This window comes from Acartia tonsa, chromosome 6, assembly GCF_053477335.1.
Source record: "Acartia tonsa isolate MP-2025a chromosome 6, ASM5347733v1, whole genome shotgun sequence".
In the NCBI taxonomy this organism is placed as follows: Eukaryota; Metazoa; Arthropoda; class Copepoda; order Calanoida; family Acartiidae; genus Acartia; species Acartia tonsa.
Genome location: NC_137265.1, coordinates 12,797,442 through 12,812,614, shown reverse-complemented (window position 1 = coordinate 12,812,614; position 15,173 = coordinate 12,797,442). Strand labels below are relative to the sequence as shown.

The window sequence follows — 15,173 nt, the reverse complement described above, 5'->3', positions numbered from 1 at the left end:
AGATAATAAGACAGATATATAGTAGTTCTGGTTCTTGGTCAGGGGAATTAACACTCACTGTTCCACCATCATTTCCTAAAAAATTTTCCGCTGATCAATATAATGATATATCTATATAATATATATCATATATATTTTCAATTTATCTACTAATAAACTAGGTCCTCAAAAACTTTTAATTCATTACTTAAACATAATAGGTACCTATCTATTCTTCTTTTATCTATTCTTTTGTATATCCCTAATGTTTAGAGTAAAGGCAATAAATAAAGACATATTGATATACATCCCCAATAATGATAATAAACCAAATTACCCCTTCTGTAGAATTAAAACTATTGGTTGAAATGTTTGTAACCAATCGAAATTAAATAAAAAGTATCCAAAGTTTTTATCCAAAGAATAAGAAATGAGGTTAAAAAACTTTGGGTACCAAATAAAATCTACCTTCAACATTTGGTCTTCCTCATCACTACCATCCATAATATGAATATCCTGTAAAAAAAACAAATAAGATCTCGTAAACAACTCAACCATATAAAGTCTTTAATTTTCAAGGAAGCCTTAAATGGCTGTTCAGCTGAAATTCAAGCAAATAGCAATAAAAACAAGGATGAAAACATACAAAAATAGTGAAGCTCTAATATCAGACGGAATGACAAACTAACATTAACGCTTGTAGCGTGTCAGAAATTACCAAGTAGCATATCAAGTCTAAACCAAATTGTATATGAAGAGTACAAGCGGGTGTGAAAAACTCCAATCTCCACAAACAGATTGACGGACGGACGGACATTTCGAAGTATGAAGTAGCAAAGCTACTAAACACAGATTTATTGAATATGCAGCCACCTACCGTGGGTTGGCATATCTCAGCCCAATGTTGGATCCATTCCATAACATGACTGGGTACCCCATTTGGCTCCACTCCATTTATAGTCCTAAAAATACAGGGATATTAAAGGATAGGATAATGTTGGATCCATTCTATAACATGACCGGGCACCCCATTCGGCTCCACTCCATTTATAGTCCTAAAAATACAGGGATATCAAGTGATAGGACAATCATAGACGTCCAAGGGGGGGGGGGTTAAGGGGTGATTACCCCCCCCCCCCCCCCTACAAACGAATTTTTCCATTTTACCCCCCTATTTAAAATTTACCCCTTTCCCTGGGGGTGCCGTAGGCACCCCCAAACATTTATTTACCACAGGGGGGGTATTTACCATATTATAGGGTAAATACCCCCCCTAAAATAAAAAATCTAACAAAAAAAGTTTTGTGCGCTTCGCGCGCATTTTTAATACTAAATATTTGATAAAATTTAAATTACCCCCCCAAAAAATTTTACCCCGGGGACAAATTTTTTTTTGGGGGGGGGTAAACAAAATTTACCCCTGCCAACAGATTACAGGGTGGGTAATTACCCCCCCCCCCCCCTAGCAAAGTTTACCCCAGGGGTAAAAATTTTTTGGGGGGGGTTTATCCCCCCCCCCCAAAAAAAAAACAATAAAAAAATTGGACGCCCCTGAGGACAATGGACGATAAACTAATGTATATCTCAACAAAAAATACATTATTGTTTGAAAAGTGTGCTAGCTGCTAGTTTGAACCAACCAATCAAGAATTACTTAAAGTCTTAGGAGTAGAAAGGGGTTCGGCGAAAAGTGGTTGTTGTACATCAGTCTTCAGAGCTGGATCTTTAAATCATTCTAGTGGTGAGCCAAATCAGGGTGCGCCGAATTTCAGCCAATCACAGCGCGGCATTTCATAAAATGTTGTGCTCTCATTGGTAGAAAGTTGACTCACCCCGATCTGGCTCACCACTAAAATGATTTAAAGATCTAGCTAAGGTAAAATTACATGTGTTTTATTTTAAAAAAATAATCTAATCGATAAAAGCAACTCAATTCAAATTCGAAAATTTAAATTCCAGTATGGCTTAGAAACCAATTAAAATCCGCTGGTTTTAAACCGGTTCTCAGCCATACTGAAAAATCATGTATTGTGTCATATTAGAAATTTTCCACAAATAACAAAATAAAAAAAATAGTAATATTAATACCAGTTTTTATAGCCCGAGCCTTCAAGAAATCAATATTTAAAAAGACAAGTAATACAAATTATAGTTCTAAAAATTGCAAAAATGTTCAAATGTTCAAACTTATGTAGATATATATAGTTGATGCGCATTTATTACAAATTGTACTTAATCATTGAAGGAGTTGTCATTAAATAGAAGAGTCAAATAATTTTAACACACCCAAATTGAGTTATCTTTTGTAGACAAACGGACTGACCGGAACGTAAAAATATTTGATTAATAATCGTTTCAAATTCAATCCAACAAATTCAATAGTACGTATTTTTAAAATAACATAAACAAAATAAGAATAGAATATTTTATTGACAAATAATTAATCAATAATAACTCACCAACCGCCGGCGACCATTTTAAATCACTATTATATAAAACAGTGTGTTCTTCTAAAAGTAAAATTATACAGCAATCTCACTCCCAGCCTGCAAATTGCAACTGCGCTGGAATGACTGAAACTTTACGTCCAAAACGACCAACAAAAGTGTTGATACAGATCAACTCAAGATTTTTCCCGAAAATAGCAAATTTTATCATAAAAAAATTGGAACCCTTCTTATTAATCAATACCAACAAAGAAAAAAATAAAGGTGGGCGGATGGTATCCCCCCTCCTCCCTAAATAATTTTAAAGTAGATTTTGGAGAAACGATTCCAAGAGCATAACCGATAGTTTAAGAAAATTCTATTGAAAAGCCATACAAAGCCGAAAAAATAGTATTTGTTATAGAGCAAGTTTTTTTGTTGGATTTGTATAATAACCAATATAAGGAAATATTTACATTTAAAGAAATGTGTTTCTTTATTACAGCAAACATCTGATTTCTTTTAATATTTTTAAATTTAAATATACTCTATGAAAAGTATTCCTTTAACCAAGCAGTTTTTCTTGAAGGAGATATATTACCGTTCGAATAAAAGCCAAATAAATTGCTAACATAAAATTTACTTTAATGTATGTTTCATATTAAATGCGCAATTCCACCACCCCCAGTAGTAGACTAACCACCACCTATTAGAGTTAACATGTAAATGCATATAGAATATACGTGATATCATGACAGGTTAAAATTTTTTGCCAATTTAGGTTGCTAACATGTATAACTTATTGGTCATTTTGTCCATCCTGTAGGAGATGGGGTAAAGGGGGTGGGGTAACGTAATTTTAACCCGCTGCTGCTTTTACTTTATTAGAGTACATGTTAATCTGATGTAAGATCCATGTAATAATAAATCTATTTAACTGTAATTTCAGGTAGCAAAATATCTCTAAAATGGCTAGAGGATATCATTTTAAAATTATTATGGTTTTAAAATGTAGGGTTTCAAAGTTTGAGAAGGGTAATCAGTCCCTTCTACCCCCCCCCCTACCCCCTCTTCTTGGACTTCTATGAGAGAGATAAAGGCAAAGCAACAAGAAAATCTATTATCAGTCTATTCCCACTTGGTCTTTACCACTACCACTCTAATATGAGAAACGGGTTATCCTTGGCTGTTCAAACAATCTTGCTAAAATATTCTATATATTATAGTAGCAGTATATGTCTTTGTGTGGCAGTGTCTATGTATACTTTGTTTTTATGGTGGAAATTATAGAAAATTTTGAATAAAATTGGATATTTATTGATTTACTACTTTTATAAGGCGTGCACACGAAATTTCCGTGGGGGGGGGGAGGGGTGATTTACTCTCCCTTTGGTAAGATGTTTCGGTTTCCACCTGGGAGGATAACCCATATAACACCCTAATGTTCTCACCCCCCGAAAAAATCAACCTACCCTAAAACAACCTAATAAAAACAAATCTTTACCAAAATTTATTTTTAAAGTAAAACCTTAATTTAGATACTTATTAGGTTAGTAAAGGTTATAAGCAAATTTTTTTTACTAAAGTGGAAGAGGGGAAAACACCGAGAAATTTGATCCTTTGAATAGGTAATTATGGTATGATATTTTATATATATTTGTTAATTTTCAGGGAAGATATATTTTAGCTCTTTTTATGTTGTTTCTAGAAAACACCCCCATTCTAGTTATCCTTAATTATACTTTTGTGTGTGTGTGTGTGTGTCTGTTTATACGTGTTTTTATTGAAATTGCTCTAGTACAAGTTTTTGTAGCCATAAAAACCACATTTTACTTACAAAACCTTTCACTTATTAACAAATAAACATATTCATTTTTGTATACATTTTTAAATTACATCTTATTTTCTGGATTTTTCTCGAACTATACGGCACAGAAAATTTTTGACGGAAAACTCCGCGATTTCTATTGGTTGATTGAAAATTAGGGGCCTGACTTGGTGCTGCTCTCTGATTGGCTGGTTATAATTTCGGGGATTTTCCGTGTATTTGATAAAAATCACGCATATACCTCACTATGTTCCAGCGAGTGACAAATAATCGTTTTTTACATTTTGGAAAATACACTTTTAAACAATTGTTTAGTAATATACACAAGTTTATGGAAATAAAGCCGAAAGAATTAGCTCTTTACTATGAAAAATAAGAGTTTTATGTGTAATCATACCAGAGGTATGGAATTAAGTTCCTTTTCATCATTGTTAACAACTTTTTGAAGGCCAACTAAACTACATTTCAAATCAGTGTGGACCCTTTATTTTTAAAGCTATTTTTAAGTATTATATATTTTTGGAATCAGTATGTAATAATTTATACGTTTAGCCTTTAAAAGAAGTCAAATTTCCATTTTTTGATGTAATTGTAGATGGTTTTCTTAGCATACCCGATTTCTGTAAAATAAAAATTTTCTTCTAATGAAAATTTTACGTTTGGTTCCAGATCTCTTAAACTGTTTTTAACCTATTTTTTATCATATATCAAAAGTATACTATGACACCAGTAGAATCAGACTGCAGAGCCCAAATTTGAATTAAGTCCCCAATAAACTTTTTTGGGGGGATTTAAATATTAATTTTTACTGTTGCCGTAATCACTTTGACCGAAGCAAAAGGTCTTTTTTTTATTTGGGTAAAATTCGTAGCTTTTAGAGTGTTTTGCTTCATAAATATTGTATTCTGGTGTAGAGTAAAATTAGGCCTTATGATTTTACTGTAAAAATTCACTAAAAAGTTAAAAATCAATTTTATATGTTGCTGTGATCATTTTGATGGAAGCAAAAGCATTTTTTAGTTTGGGGTTAAACTGTTTTTAACCTATTTTTAAAACGTATATAAAAAATATACTATGACACCAGTAGAATCAGACTGCAGAGCCTAAATTTGAATTAAGTCCCCAATAAACTTTTTTGGGGGGATTTAAATATTAATTTTTACTGTTGCCGTAATCACTTTGACCGAAGCAAAAGGTCTTTTTTTTATTTGGGTAAAATTCGTAGCTTTTAGAGTGTTTTGCTTCATAAATATTGTATTCTGGTGTAGAGTAAAATTAGGCCTTATGATTTTACTATAAAAATTCACTAAAAAGTTAATTCTTTATAATATATCAACGAATTAACATTAACATGTTTGTGTTCTCTCACTTATTTTAAAAACATAAAAAATGGCTGTAAAGGGTTAAATGACAACAAATGTTTATGCAATACAACAAATTTATTTTTGTCACATATACAAATGTGTTATAAAATAAGATTATTCAAACTTATTTTTTAAAATAATTTTAAAAAGTATGTATCTTTTATGTGTATGGTTTTCATTCTTTTCATTTTAATTAAATAAAAAATATTTAACTACATTGGAAATACGTCACTTTGTGAAAACACTCTTTTTTTGAATTGTAAAGAACTATATAAAACAAGACTTCTTATTGGTTAGATTTCAGAATTATTTGTTTTATTGTAAATGTTAGATTTTTCAATGAAATTAATTGTTTTGGAAAAAAAAATTATTTCCAATGAACAGAGTAATGTTTTTTTATTGTATCAATATAAAGTGAATTATATAAAAATGTTCTGTAAGCCACAATATTACCCGAAGTAAAAAAAGAGCTTTTGCTTCGGTCAAAATGATTACAGCAACACTAAAAATTAATTTTTAAATCCCCCCAAAAAAAGTTTATTGGGGACTTAATTCAAATTTGGGCTCTGCAGTCTGATTCTATAGGTGTCCTAGTATATTTTTGACCCCCCATTCAAAAATAGGTTAAAAACAGTTTAAATTGTTTCTTACAGAACAATTTGATGTGATTCAGATTATATCAATACAATAATAAAAACTCTACTCTGTTCGATGCAAATAATTTTTTTCTAAAACAATAATTTATATAGAAGAAATTTAACATTAAAATAAAACATATTATTCTGAAGTCTGAACCAATTAAAAGTCTCGTTTCATTTCAGTTTTTTACAATTCAAAAAAGAGTGTTTTCACAAAGTGACTTATTTCCAATGTAGTTAAATAATTTTTATTTAATTAAAATGAAAAGAATGAAAACTATACACATAAAAGATACATGCTTATTAAAAATATTTAAAAAGATAAGTTTGAATAATCTTATATTTTATCATATTTGTATATGTGACAAAAAAAATTTGTTGTATTGCGTAAACGTTTGTTGTCATCTTTCACTATTTAACCCTTTACAGCCAATTTTTTTGTGTTTTAAATAAGTGATGGAAAACAAGCACGATAAAGTTAATTCATTGATATATTGTAAAGAATTAAGTTTTTAATGAATTAATTTAGATGAAATCAAAAGGCCTAATTTTACTCTATACCAGAATACTATATATATGAAGCAAAACACTCTAAAAGCTACGAATTTTACCCAAATAAAAAAAGACCTTTTGCTCTGATCAAAAAAGACCACAGCAACAGTAAAATTAATTTTTAAATCCCCTCAAAAAAGTTTATTGGGGACTTAATTCAAATTTAGGCTCTGCAGTTTAATTCTACTGGTGTCATAGTATATTTTTGATATATGTTTTAAAAATAGGTTAAAAACAGTTTAAGCGCAAAAGAGCGCAAGCAAATCCTCTTACATGGTGATATTAGATGTATGTATAATATCAGAGAACTTTACCCTGTGTATGCGAAAGTATGCGAAGTTTGTTTTTTTAAGCCCTAAAGATACTAGGTCTATCAAAAAATAACAATTATTTAAAATATAAAAGTAATTTATTTTCTACTTATTTAAAACACATATTCATTTGAACTAAAAGTAAAGAAAAGTTTTAAATAAAGATTATCCCTAAATGTCTAGGTTCTTATCTGAACCATTTTACCTTTTTATTGGGGTGGGGGGGGGGGATGCCCCACTTATATCCACATCTGAACCCATTAAAGCTAGAAGTTTAAATTTTTTATGTCGTTTCCTAGTTCAAATATATATTCTTATTTTATTTGTTAGCATTATTTACTCCCTTCACCCTTTTATTAAGCAACCTTTTTCCAAAGATGCTTCCATACTTATTAAAAAAAGACAAGTAGAATTTGTATTGTTTAAGATAGAAAATGCTTCCTTTCAAGTAAATTGAAAATAAAATAAAAGTCTTACATATCAGAGATTTATAGGGATTAGACAATGGCTGAGAAATTAATGTACATTCTTAATGCTAATACACAAAATTGCCCCTTCTATAAATTTCAATTAGTGATTGAAACGTTTGGACACTCAACTAATAAAGCAACCAATCAAAATTCAATAAAAGTCCAGCAAATTGTTATGCCTACAAATAAGAAAACGCTATTTGGTGAATTTGGGGACTATTATAATTAACAGCCCATTGTCCCCTCCCTCCCTACATATACACACAGAAAATAAATAAGAAATAGGCTCATCTGTATGTCAACTTTAGATTAGAAATCTCAAAATATAAATTTCGGCGGCGGCGGTCGGCGGGAAAACGGCGGCAGATTTTCATATGATTTCAGTAGGTCATACATACTTGTTTGAAAAGCTTATGTTTAAAATTTGAAGTCTATAGGTAAAAAATTGCGGTCTCAAGAGCTGTTTAAAGATTTCTGAGGGATCAGGACCTGCAGGATCATACCTGGACCCTGAAATTGACTTAAACACTTAAAATTGATATTGGTATGTACTGGTATAGGATATTTTAGTATTTGGTAACTTAAAATGCTTAGTTTAAGGCAAACAAAATATTTTTGCTCTTTACCTGTATGACCCTGCCAGGTTTGCTGGCATCCTGTGCCAGCCAGGATGGAGATATTTAAAATTTCACCATTATATTGAAAGATATATGGATACTTATTGCCTTTTAAATAAAATTTCATCAAAATTTTAAAATATACCCTCTCTATGATTTTTTGTCATTTTTTGGCTTTTCTGGAACACGGTGTACCTATAGTGAAGATACATAAGGGAAGGGTTCTTTTAAAAAGCAAAGCTTCGAATAATTAGGGTCCGTCCGTCTGTGACTGTTCACTTTTTTCGTTAATTGGGACAATGACATGCTAGAATACTTCCTATCGATTTTAAACTTAGCATGATGATTTCTGTAACGGTTAGGTACAATTTAGAAAGCGTAGCAACTCTATAATCGTTGACAGAAAGTCCATCCATTTAGAATATGCTGCTTTTTGCAAAAAAATAGTTTGATATGATTATCCTATTCATCTGTTTTAGATTAACTAGAGTTGGGCTCGATATAATTATCTCGCTATAGGCTAGGTTTATCAATGTTTTATTTGCTTTCTTTTGGTTATCTGAATTCTGACTATTAACCCTATTCTTCCATTATCTTCTCCCTGACGATTTCTTTCTTTCAACTATTTTAGGATCTTAATATTTTTTATTTCAAATTATCGTCCTGAAAGGGTTAAAATGTTTAGGTAACTGTTAAATTTTAGTTTAATATCTGACCACATTACGCACGCATCGCTAGTATCAAATTATTTTAAAACTAAGTTTTCTTTTATTTACTATATTATAAATTTAAATTTTATGTTTCATGGATAGAAATTTAATACTTCAATATAATTCAAATAGCAACATGAAATAAAAAAAATGAATTTATTCTTCATACAGTAAAATAATGGGTCTTATCGTTCTGGTCAATGAGAGTTTATTACGGATTATTGGAGCACTATGAGTTTTAAACATTTATTGCTTGGAAAACTTGAGCTCATATATAGACATTTATTTCCTATATAGATCTGTCATGTATCTTGATGCAATTAAGTAGGCTGTTTTGTAAATGTTAAAAATAGGAAGATTTCATTAAACAAAAGTTCCCGCAAATATAAGTATCAAATGATTCATAGGACAACAAAGTATAATAACACAAGAGAAGCATCTCGATTATTAAGTCTTAAAAATGTAACTATTTTCTTAAACATTATCATTATTTAACCAATTTTGCAACAAATTCATACATATTAACCCTTAACGGTGGGGGGGGGGGGCGTTGAACGCCCCCCCATACGGTTTTTTCTATCTCATTTTCTGTGTGTGAAAGATAAAGAGCCCAAACTGCTTGACTTTTTAAGTATGGGTATGACACATAACTGAGAGTTAAAATTTTTTGAATATCTCCATCCTGGCGGGCACAGGATGCCAGCAAACCTGGCAGGGTCATCCAGGTAAAGAGCAAAAATATTTTTTTGACTAAAACAAAGCATTTTATTATACCAAAATACTAAAAAATCCTCTAGTAGTACACTGTACATCCTTATATGAAATACAGGTGTTCAAGTCACTTTCAGGTTCCAGGTATGATCCTGCAGGTCCTGATCCTCCAGGTCTCCAGAAATCTTTAAAAGGCTCCTGTGGCCGCAATTTTTGACTTAGAGACTTCAAATTTTAAACTTAAGCTTTTCTTACATGTCTACATAACGTATTAATATTTCATGAAGATCCGCCGCCGTTTTCCCACCGACCGCCGACTGCGGCGGCTGGCAGCTGCCAAGTACAGCTGGGGCCGCTGAAATTTATATTTTGATATTTCTAATGTAAAATTTACATAAAAATAAACATTTTCTGGGAAAAAATTTTTCTTTTAGCTTCAAAAATAAGAAAATTACAGCCGTTTGAAATTTTTAAATAAAAAAGACCTAAAAACAAAGGTTGTTAAATAAAAGGGTGAAGGAAGCGAAAATTGACTTAGACTTATAAAAGGTCGGAAATTCGTTATCAAACAGGGGACTTGCACAAAAAAATTTAGCCCTCTAGCTCTAATAGGAACTGAGATAATTAGGGGGGGCGTTGAACGCCCCCCCCCCCCCCGACCGATTAAGGTGCGGCAAGGGGCCCGACTGTAAAGGGTTAAGTTTATAAATTTATATTCTGCTTATTAAGTTTTGCCACTCTATAAGAGGTGTTTACTGTTTATGTTCGTTTGTCTCCCATCTCAATTGAGAACTTCGCTTTTATTGATGTTGTCATCCTTGTTTTACATACATATAGGTAGATACAATTAGATTTAAAGGATATTGATTAAAATCAAGAATAGATTTATTTCTTGTTATTTACAAGTTTCTTTTTAAGATATAGAGTAAATATAAAACAAACAAGAACGACTCCTTTCATAAGTATTTTAGTAATGCAAAGAATGGTTACTATTATACAAGTTTCTTAGTAAGATAGAACAAACTAGAACGACCCTTTCCATAATTAACTTATAAAAGCATAGGTGCTAAAAGAAGTTATTTAAAAAATCTATTGAGTTACAGAGTTAATAAGGATTATATCATCCATAAGTAGGGAAGCAGCAAAATAATAATAACATATACCAACAGACAGACAAGGTGAAATATTGAATAATAGAATAAAGCCTTCCAGAGATGAAGATAGACTCAAAATTTAAAAATAAACTATAACATAAATATACATATAATATTTTCTTAGATCTTTTCATTTAAAAAAAAAAACATCTAAAAACTCAAATATTTTTGCAAAAATCTAATTATCACATATAATTTTGAGTATACATAAAGCGCTTTTCCCACCCTAATTTTTTAAATTAAATAAAAAATAAGTGGGTTGCTTGTATATCACTTTAGGTCTGGTTAGGTTAGGGGTACCGCATGAGTAGGCCCCACAGGATTTGAAATCTTTCAAGGGATAGCAAAGAAAAACTAATACCAGTTTATCCTTTAATTTAGAAATAAGATGAGTGGTTAAAGTGCTCGCCTTGCACATGAGGGATAGCACCTAACCAATAATAAAATGATCATTAAAACAATCTTATTTTTACAAAATAACGACATACATAAAAGTTTTATATATTGAATAGAAAGTCTAGATGATCAATCCCTTAATGTATTTTTGGGCTTCGTCTCTGTGTGTACTAAATCATCTCGCTACTCGCTGAACAATTTGGTTCTTCTGTCTATCTGTCTGAATCTAAAGATATCTTGGTACCTTTTTAACTGACAAGGTTGTGCTTGTGGTCCAATAGTCCTTTCTAGTTTTAGGGGAAGGGGTAGAAAACTACTCAATGAAAAAGTGTTCCTACCCCAATTTAACATAAAATCTTAAATAAATCATATTTTTCAGATTTTTATTTTACTTTTCAAGCCAAAATAAGGGGGAGGGGAGTACATAAATCTGTAGACACGAATCCCCTAGATGCTTGTGACAAAGTATTGTATATGTTGTAAGTTTAAAATGTGTTTAAGTCATTGCTTTTTAAGCTGAAATTCCTAACAAGTTTAAATAATCTATGTTTAAAGTATTAGGGAGACAACTTTACAACAACTTTTTTGAGCTGCACGTTGGGGATTAATACCTTAATGAAATTAAGAAGTTTTTCCTTAAAAAAATGCTAAAATGATTTTTATTTAGTATACTGTTGCTATTTAAATGGAAAATGACTGTCTATAAAATCATGAGAGTTCATAGAAAGTTTTTTTTGGGTATTCGAATTGTTGTGAATAAATTGTATAATTGTTTTTTTGTGTCATATTAAATTATCTTGTTTATATTAAAGAGACAGGCACCATAGAACAAGTTTGTCTCTAGGTGAGAGGAGAGAGGGTTGGGTCATAACACCAGGAATATAAGGAATGTGTAAACTATACCCTTCAAGTGTTTCAAAAACAACTATGTATATTAGCGCTTTATACAACACTAAGGGGGATTTTTTGCTCTAGGGGGATTCGCTTATGCAAATAGCGGTTTATTTTTCATTTTTAGAGGAAAAAAGTTTAAACCAACCTTAGGATCAGAAACTACATATTACATGCACAATCTTTTGGGCTAAGCAGTTACTGAGATCTTAAGCTTGAGACAGACGATGGACAGACAGATGAATGGACACACAAAACGATAGCACACTTCGTGCTACTTTGTATTATAAGTATGTAATAACATAAAATTAAATAAACATATTTATTCCTAGAATCCGTTCTCCTTTTAGATTTTGGAAATTAAATCAAAAATAATTTTTTAGATAAATCTGGTTTTTAAGACCATTCAGCTAGAACTCTAAAATTGAATATATTGCCCATTGTCCTATCCATATATCCATGGTCATATACAGACCATTGCGAGTATTTATGAAATGTTATTCAGTCAGCAGACGAGACAAGTCACAAGACTAGTCTAAGTTAACCTTTTATTTCATATAGTTAAGATGTGTGCCGCACATAATGTGAGTTTCATAATTTATGTTTTCATTGCAGTGATGCTACACTATAACTCACTGTATATTCGTACGGCTAGGGAGGCAACAAAATCTAATTTTATCAGTTGTTGTCTAAGCTATCCTCTGATTTTTTTGTCAACATTCCCATCATTATTATGGGTTATCATATGTAAATTCTTAGGCGAGCGAAGTGCAAATTTTATTCTGTTTATTTAATTCTTAAAAAGAATTCCTCTTTTTCCCTAATGTTGATTTTTACATTTGATTTGTTGATCCTAGCTTTTATGGATGTTGTCATCCTTATCTCTATGGTCAAGTCTATTAATGTTTTTTTTAAGGATTTAGGAAATTTGACTTATCTCAAAGCTGCTTCTAGAAAGATAAATATGTTTGGTAGTAGTATTAGTACATTTATTTTCCACTATAATAAAAAGACAATAAAATAATATACGATGAAATAAGCATAGTATATTTATAATAACACAATTTCATATTTGTGTTGCTTCTGTATTTACATAGACAGCTAAGATGTCGCGTGAGCGGTGTTGTCTGTTGAGCTGTTAAAGTATATCAAGCTACTCAATTTGTTTGTCTGTTGTCAAAATGTGAATTATACAGCTGCTATTTGAGAAAGATGGCTGATTTCTTAATAGATTAGTTGATCAATGAGCATCTTTTGTAAAATTTACTTAGCAGGAAAGTCTGTTTGTTATAATCTATTGAGAACAAAAATTCAGACAAAAGTATTGTTTAAGTTCGACTCAAGCTGATGTGGATTCTTAAAAAATGTTAGACTCGCTACTCGATAGTGAGGAAAATTTTTTTTTGTGAAAAATCATCCAAAAGCACATTAAAAATCTGCAAAAATTAAACAAAATCATATGTAAATAAACCTTTTAAGATTTTATTTAATTTTTGTAAATTTTTTTATGCGATTTCAGAGAATTTTTCACAAAAATAATTTTGCCTCACAAGCGAGTAGCAAGCCTAACTTTTTTTTGTAAAGAATCCACCTCTGTTTAAAGCTTTCAAATTTAAGACGAAATTTTTGGGCAATTAAGTCTGATTCAGTAAAGCTTTCTACTAAGAAAATATACTGTTTACAGCTGACTTTTATCTATGTATTAAATGAAAAAAAAACATGCATTCGTTACAAAATGTGTACACAATTTCAACCAATGAGATTTAATGTATGTTCCAATGCGATTCTCCTTTTGGCTCAATCAGACATTACCTCTCTTGTCTTACTACCTTTATTACTACAACTAGCTATATCTGTCAATCTATTTTTGTGTGTTGTATTTTTTGTTCTTCTCAGCAGTAATAAAAAATAGATGTTTGTAATTCATGAAAACATTTCCATGATAAATGTTGATCTACTATTTAATTCTTAATCTCCCTCCATGTAGTTTTTTTTGTTCTTTTCTGCTTAGATGCTTAGATGGTCTTTTTAATTCCATGTTAAGAGCTTACTCATTTATATTGTCATCCCTATTTAGGAATAAATTTATAGAGTAGTCAACCTAGGAGTCTAAACTACAAGCTGGATGATTCTGAGGATAGTGAACAAGTCATAGAGAATTAAAATACAGGATAATTACCCATTGTGTGGTGTATTTATAGGTAAATGTTTTTACATTCCTTCTCAATCATAAAAAAAATGATTTATTTTGTAAAGAAAGGGATATTCAGGTTAAAAAATAATAAATCAAATTGATAACCTTTGTTTCTACACTAAAAGTTTCAAATTAGAAATGAAAATGTATAAAACTGTTAGGTTCAGTAATAATTGTCAATTTCTAGGTATATGCTTAATATTTTAATCATAGAAAAGGTGTCTTTATCATTCAAGGGAATATGTATTTTTTAATGATAAAATTGTCTTTTGCTTATTCAAAATATATTTTAGTTTGTAAAATGGAAGAAGCTGGCCCAGCAACAAGTTGTTCCTGCACTTGTGGCTTTCAATTTGGGGTATATCCCCTATCTTCACAAGATTCTCAGACCTTAAGTTTGTCTGAAGAATTTAGTAACTTGAGTATTAACTTTCATGGACCTGCTGGTGAAAATAAAAGAATTTTAGCTAAAGAAAAGATTGAAGAGATAAAACATAGAGTATCTGAATATTATTATGATCCAGGTTGTAAGGTTATAGCTATTCCTAATCATTTTGTAACACCTAAGAAACCAACTGTGTTAGGAAAAAAGGGCAAGGAACAGCAAGATGCTCAGATTTTGGATAAATATCTTGAAGAACGTTTACATCATGAGCTTGTCAATGCAGCAAGAAAATCAAAATTAGAATGTTTCATCATCAACAGTTTTCAAGCAGCTGATTGTATTCAACAATTAGATAGAAAAGGGAAAGATACCAGAGGCAAGGATAAATATGCAGAATTTAATCAATATGAGAAAAGAGTTAAGGAGATCCTTGGAATTGAAGATGTTGAAGAGGAGAAATTGAAGTCTTGTATTGATGAACATTTGAGGTGGAGGGAAAATCCTATGCAATTTCAAGGCTCAGATAACTGGTTGTTTAAACAGGAAT

The 15,173-nt window shown here is 30.9% G+C and overlaps 1 protein-coding gene and 1 long non-coding RNA gene across 8 annotated transcripts in view; one reads left to right on the top strand and one right to left on the bottom strand.

Moving 5' to 3' along the window:
* Positions 1 to 2,575, bottom strand: part of LOC145321897 (phosphoenolpyruvate carboxykinase, cytosolic [GTP]-like) — a 39,811-nt gene extending 37,236 nt beyond the window's left edge. For 6 of the 7 annotated variants that reach the window (XR_013880445.1, XR_013880446.1, XR_013880447.1 and 3 more), the window contains exons 1-3: positions 2,439 to 2,575; positions 857 to 941; positions 448 to 495 (exon numbers count right to left, since the gene is read on the bottom strand). Coding sequence is in view for 4 of the 7 variants with exons in the window: in XM_080163543.1 (XP_080019669.1) it covers positions 448 to 495; positions 857 to 941; positions 2,439 to 2,455 (150 nt within the window). In the remaining 3 variants the exon portion in view is untranslated. Of the gene's footprint in view, positions 1 to 447; positions 496 to 856; positions 1,035 to 2,438 lie in introns of all 7 variants that reach the window. The other variant, XM_080163544.1, reaches the window with a different exon arrangement.
* A 9,986-nt stretch (positions 2,576 to 12,561) lies between these two features.
* On the top strand, positions 12,562 to 15,173 carry LOC145321885 (uncharacterized). Its single transcript, XR_013880440.1, has 3 exons — positions 12,562 to 12,631; positions 14,125 to 14,248; positions 14,535 to 15,173. It is a non-coding gene; the product is annotated as an uncharacterized LOC145321885 (long non-coding RNA).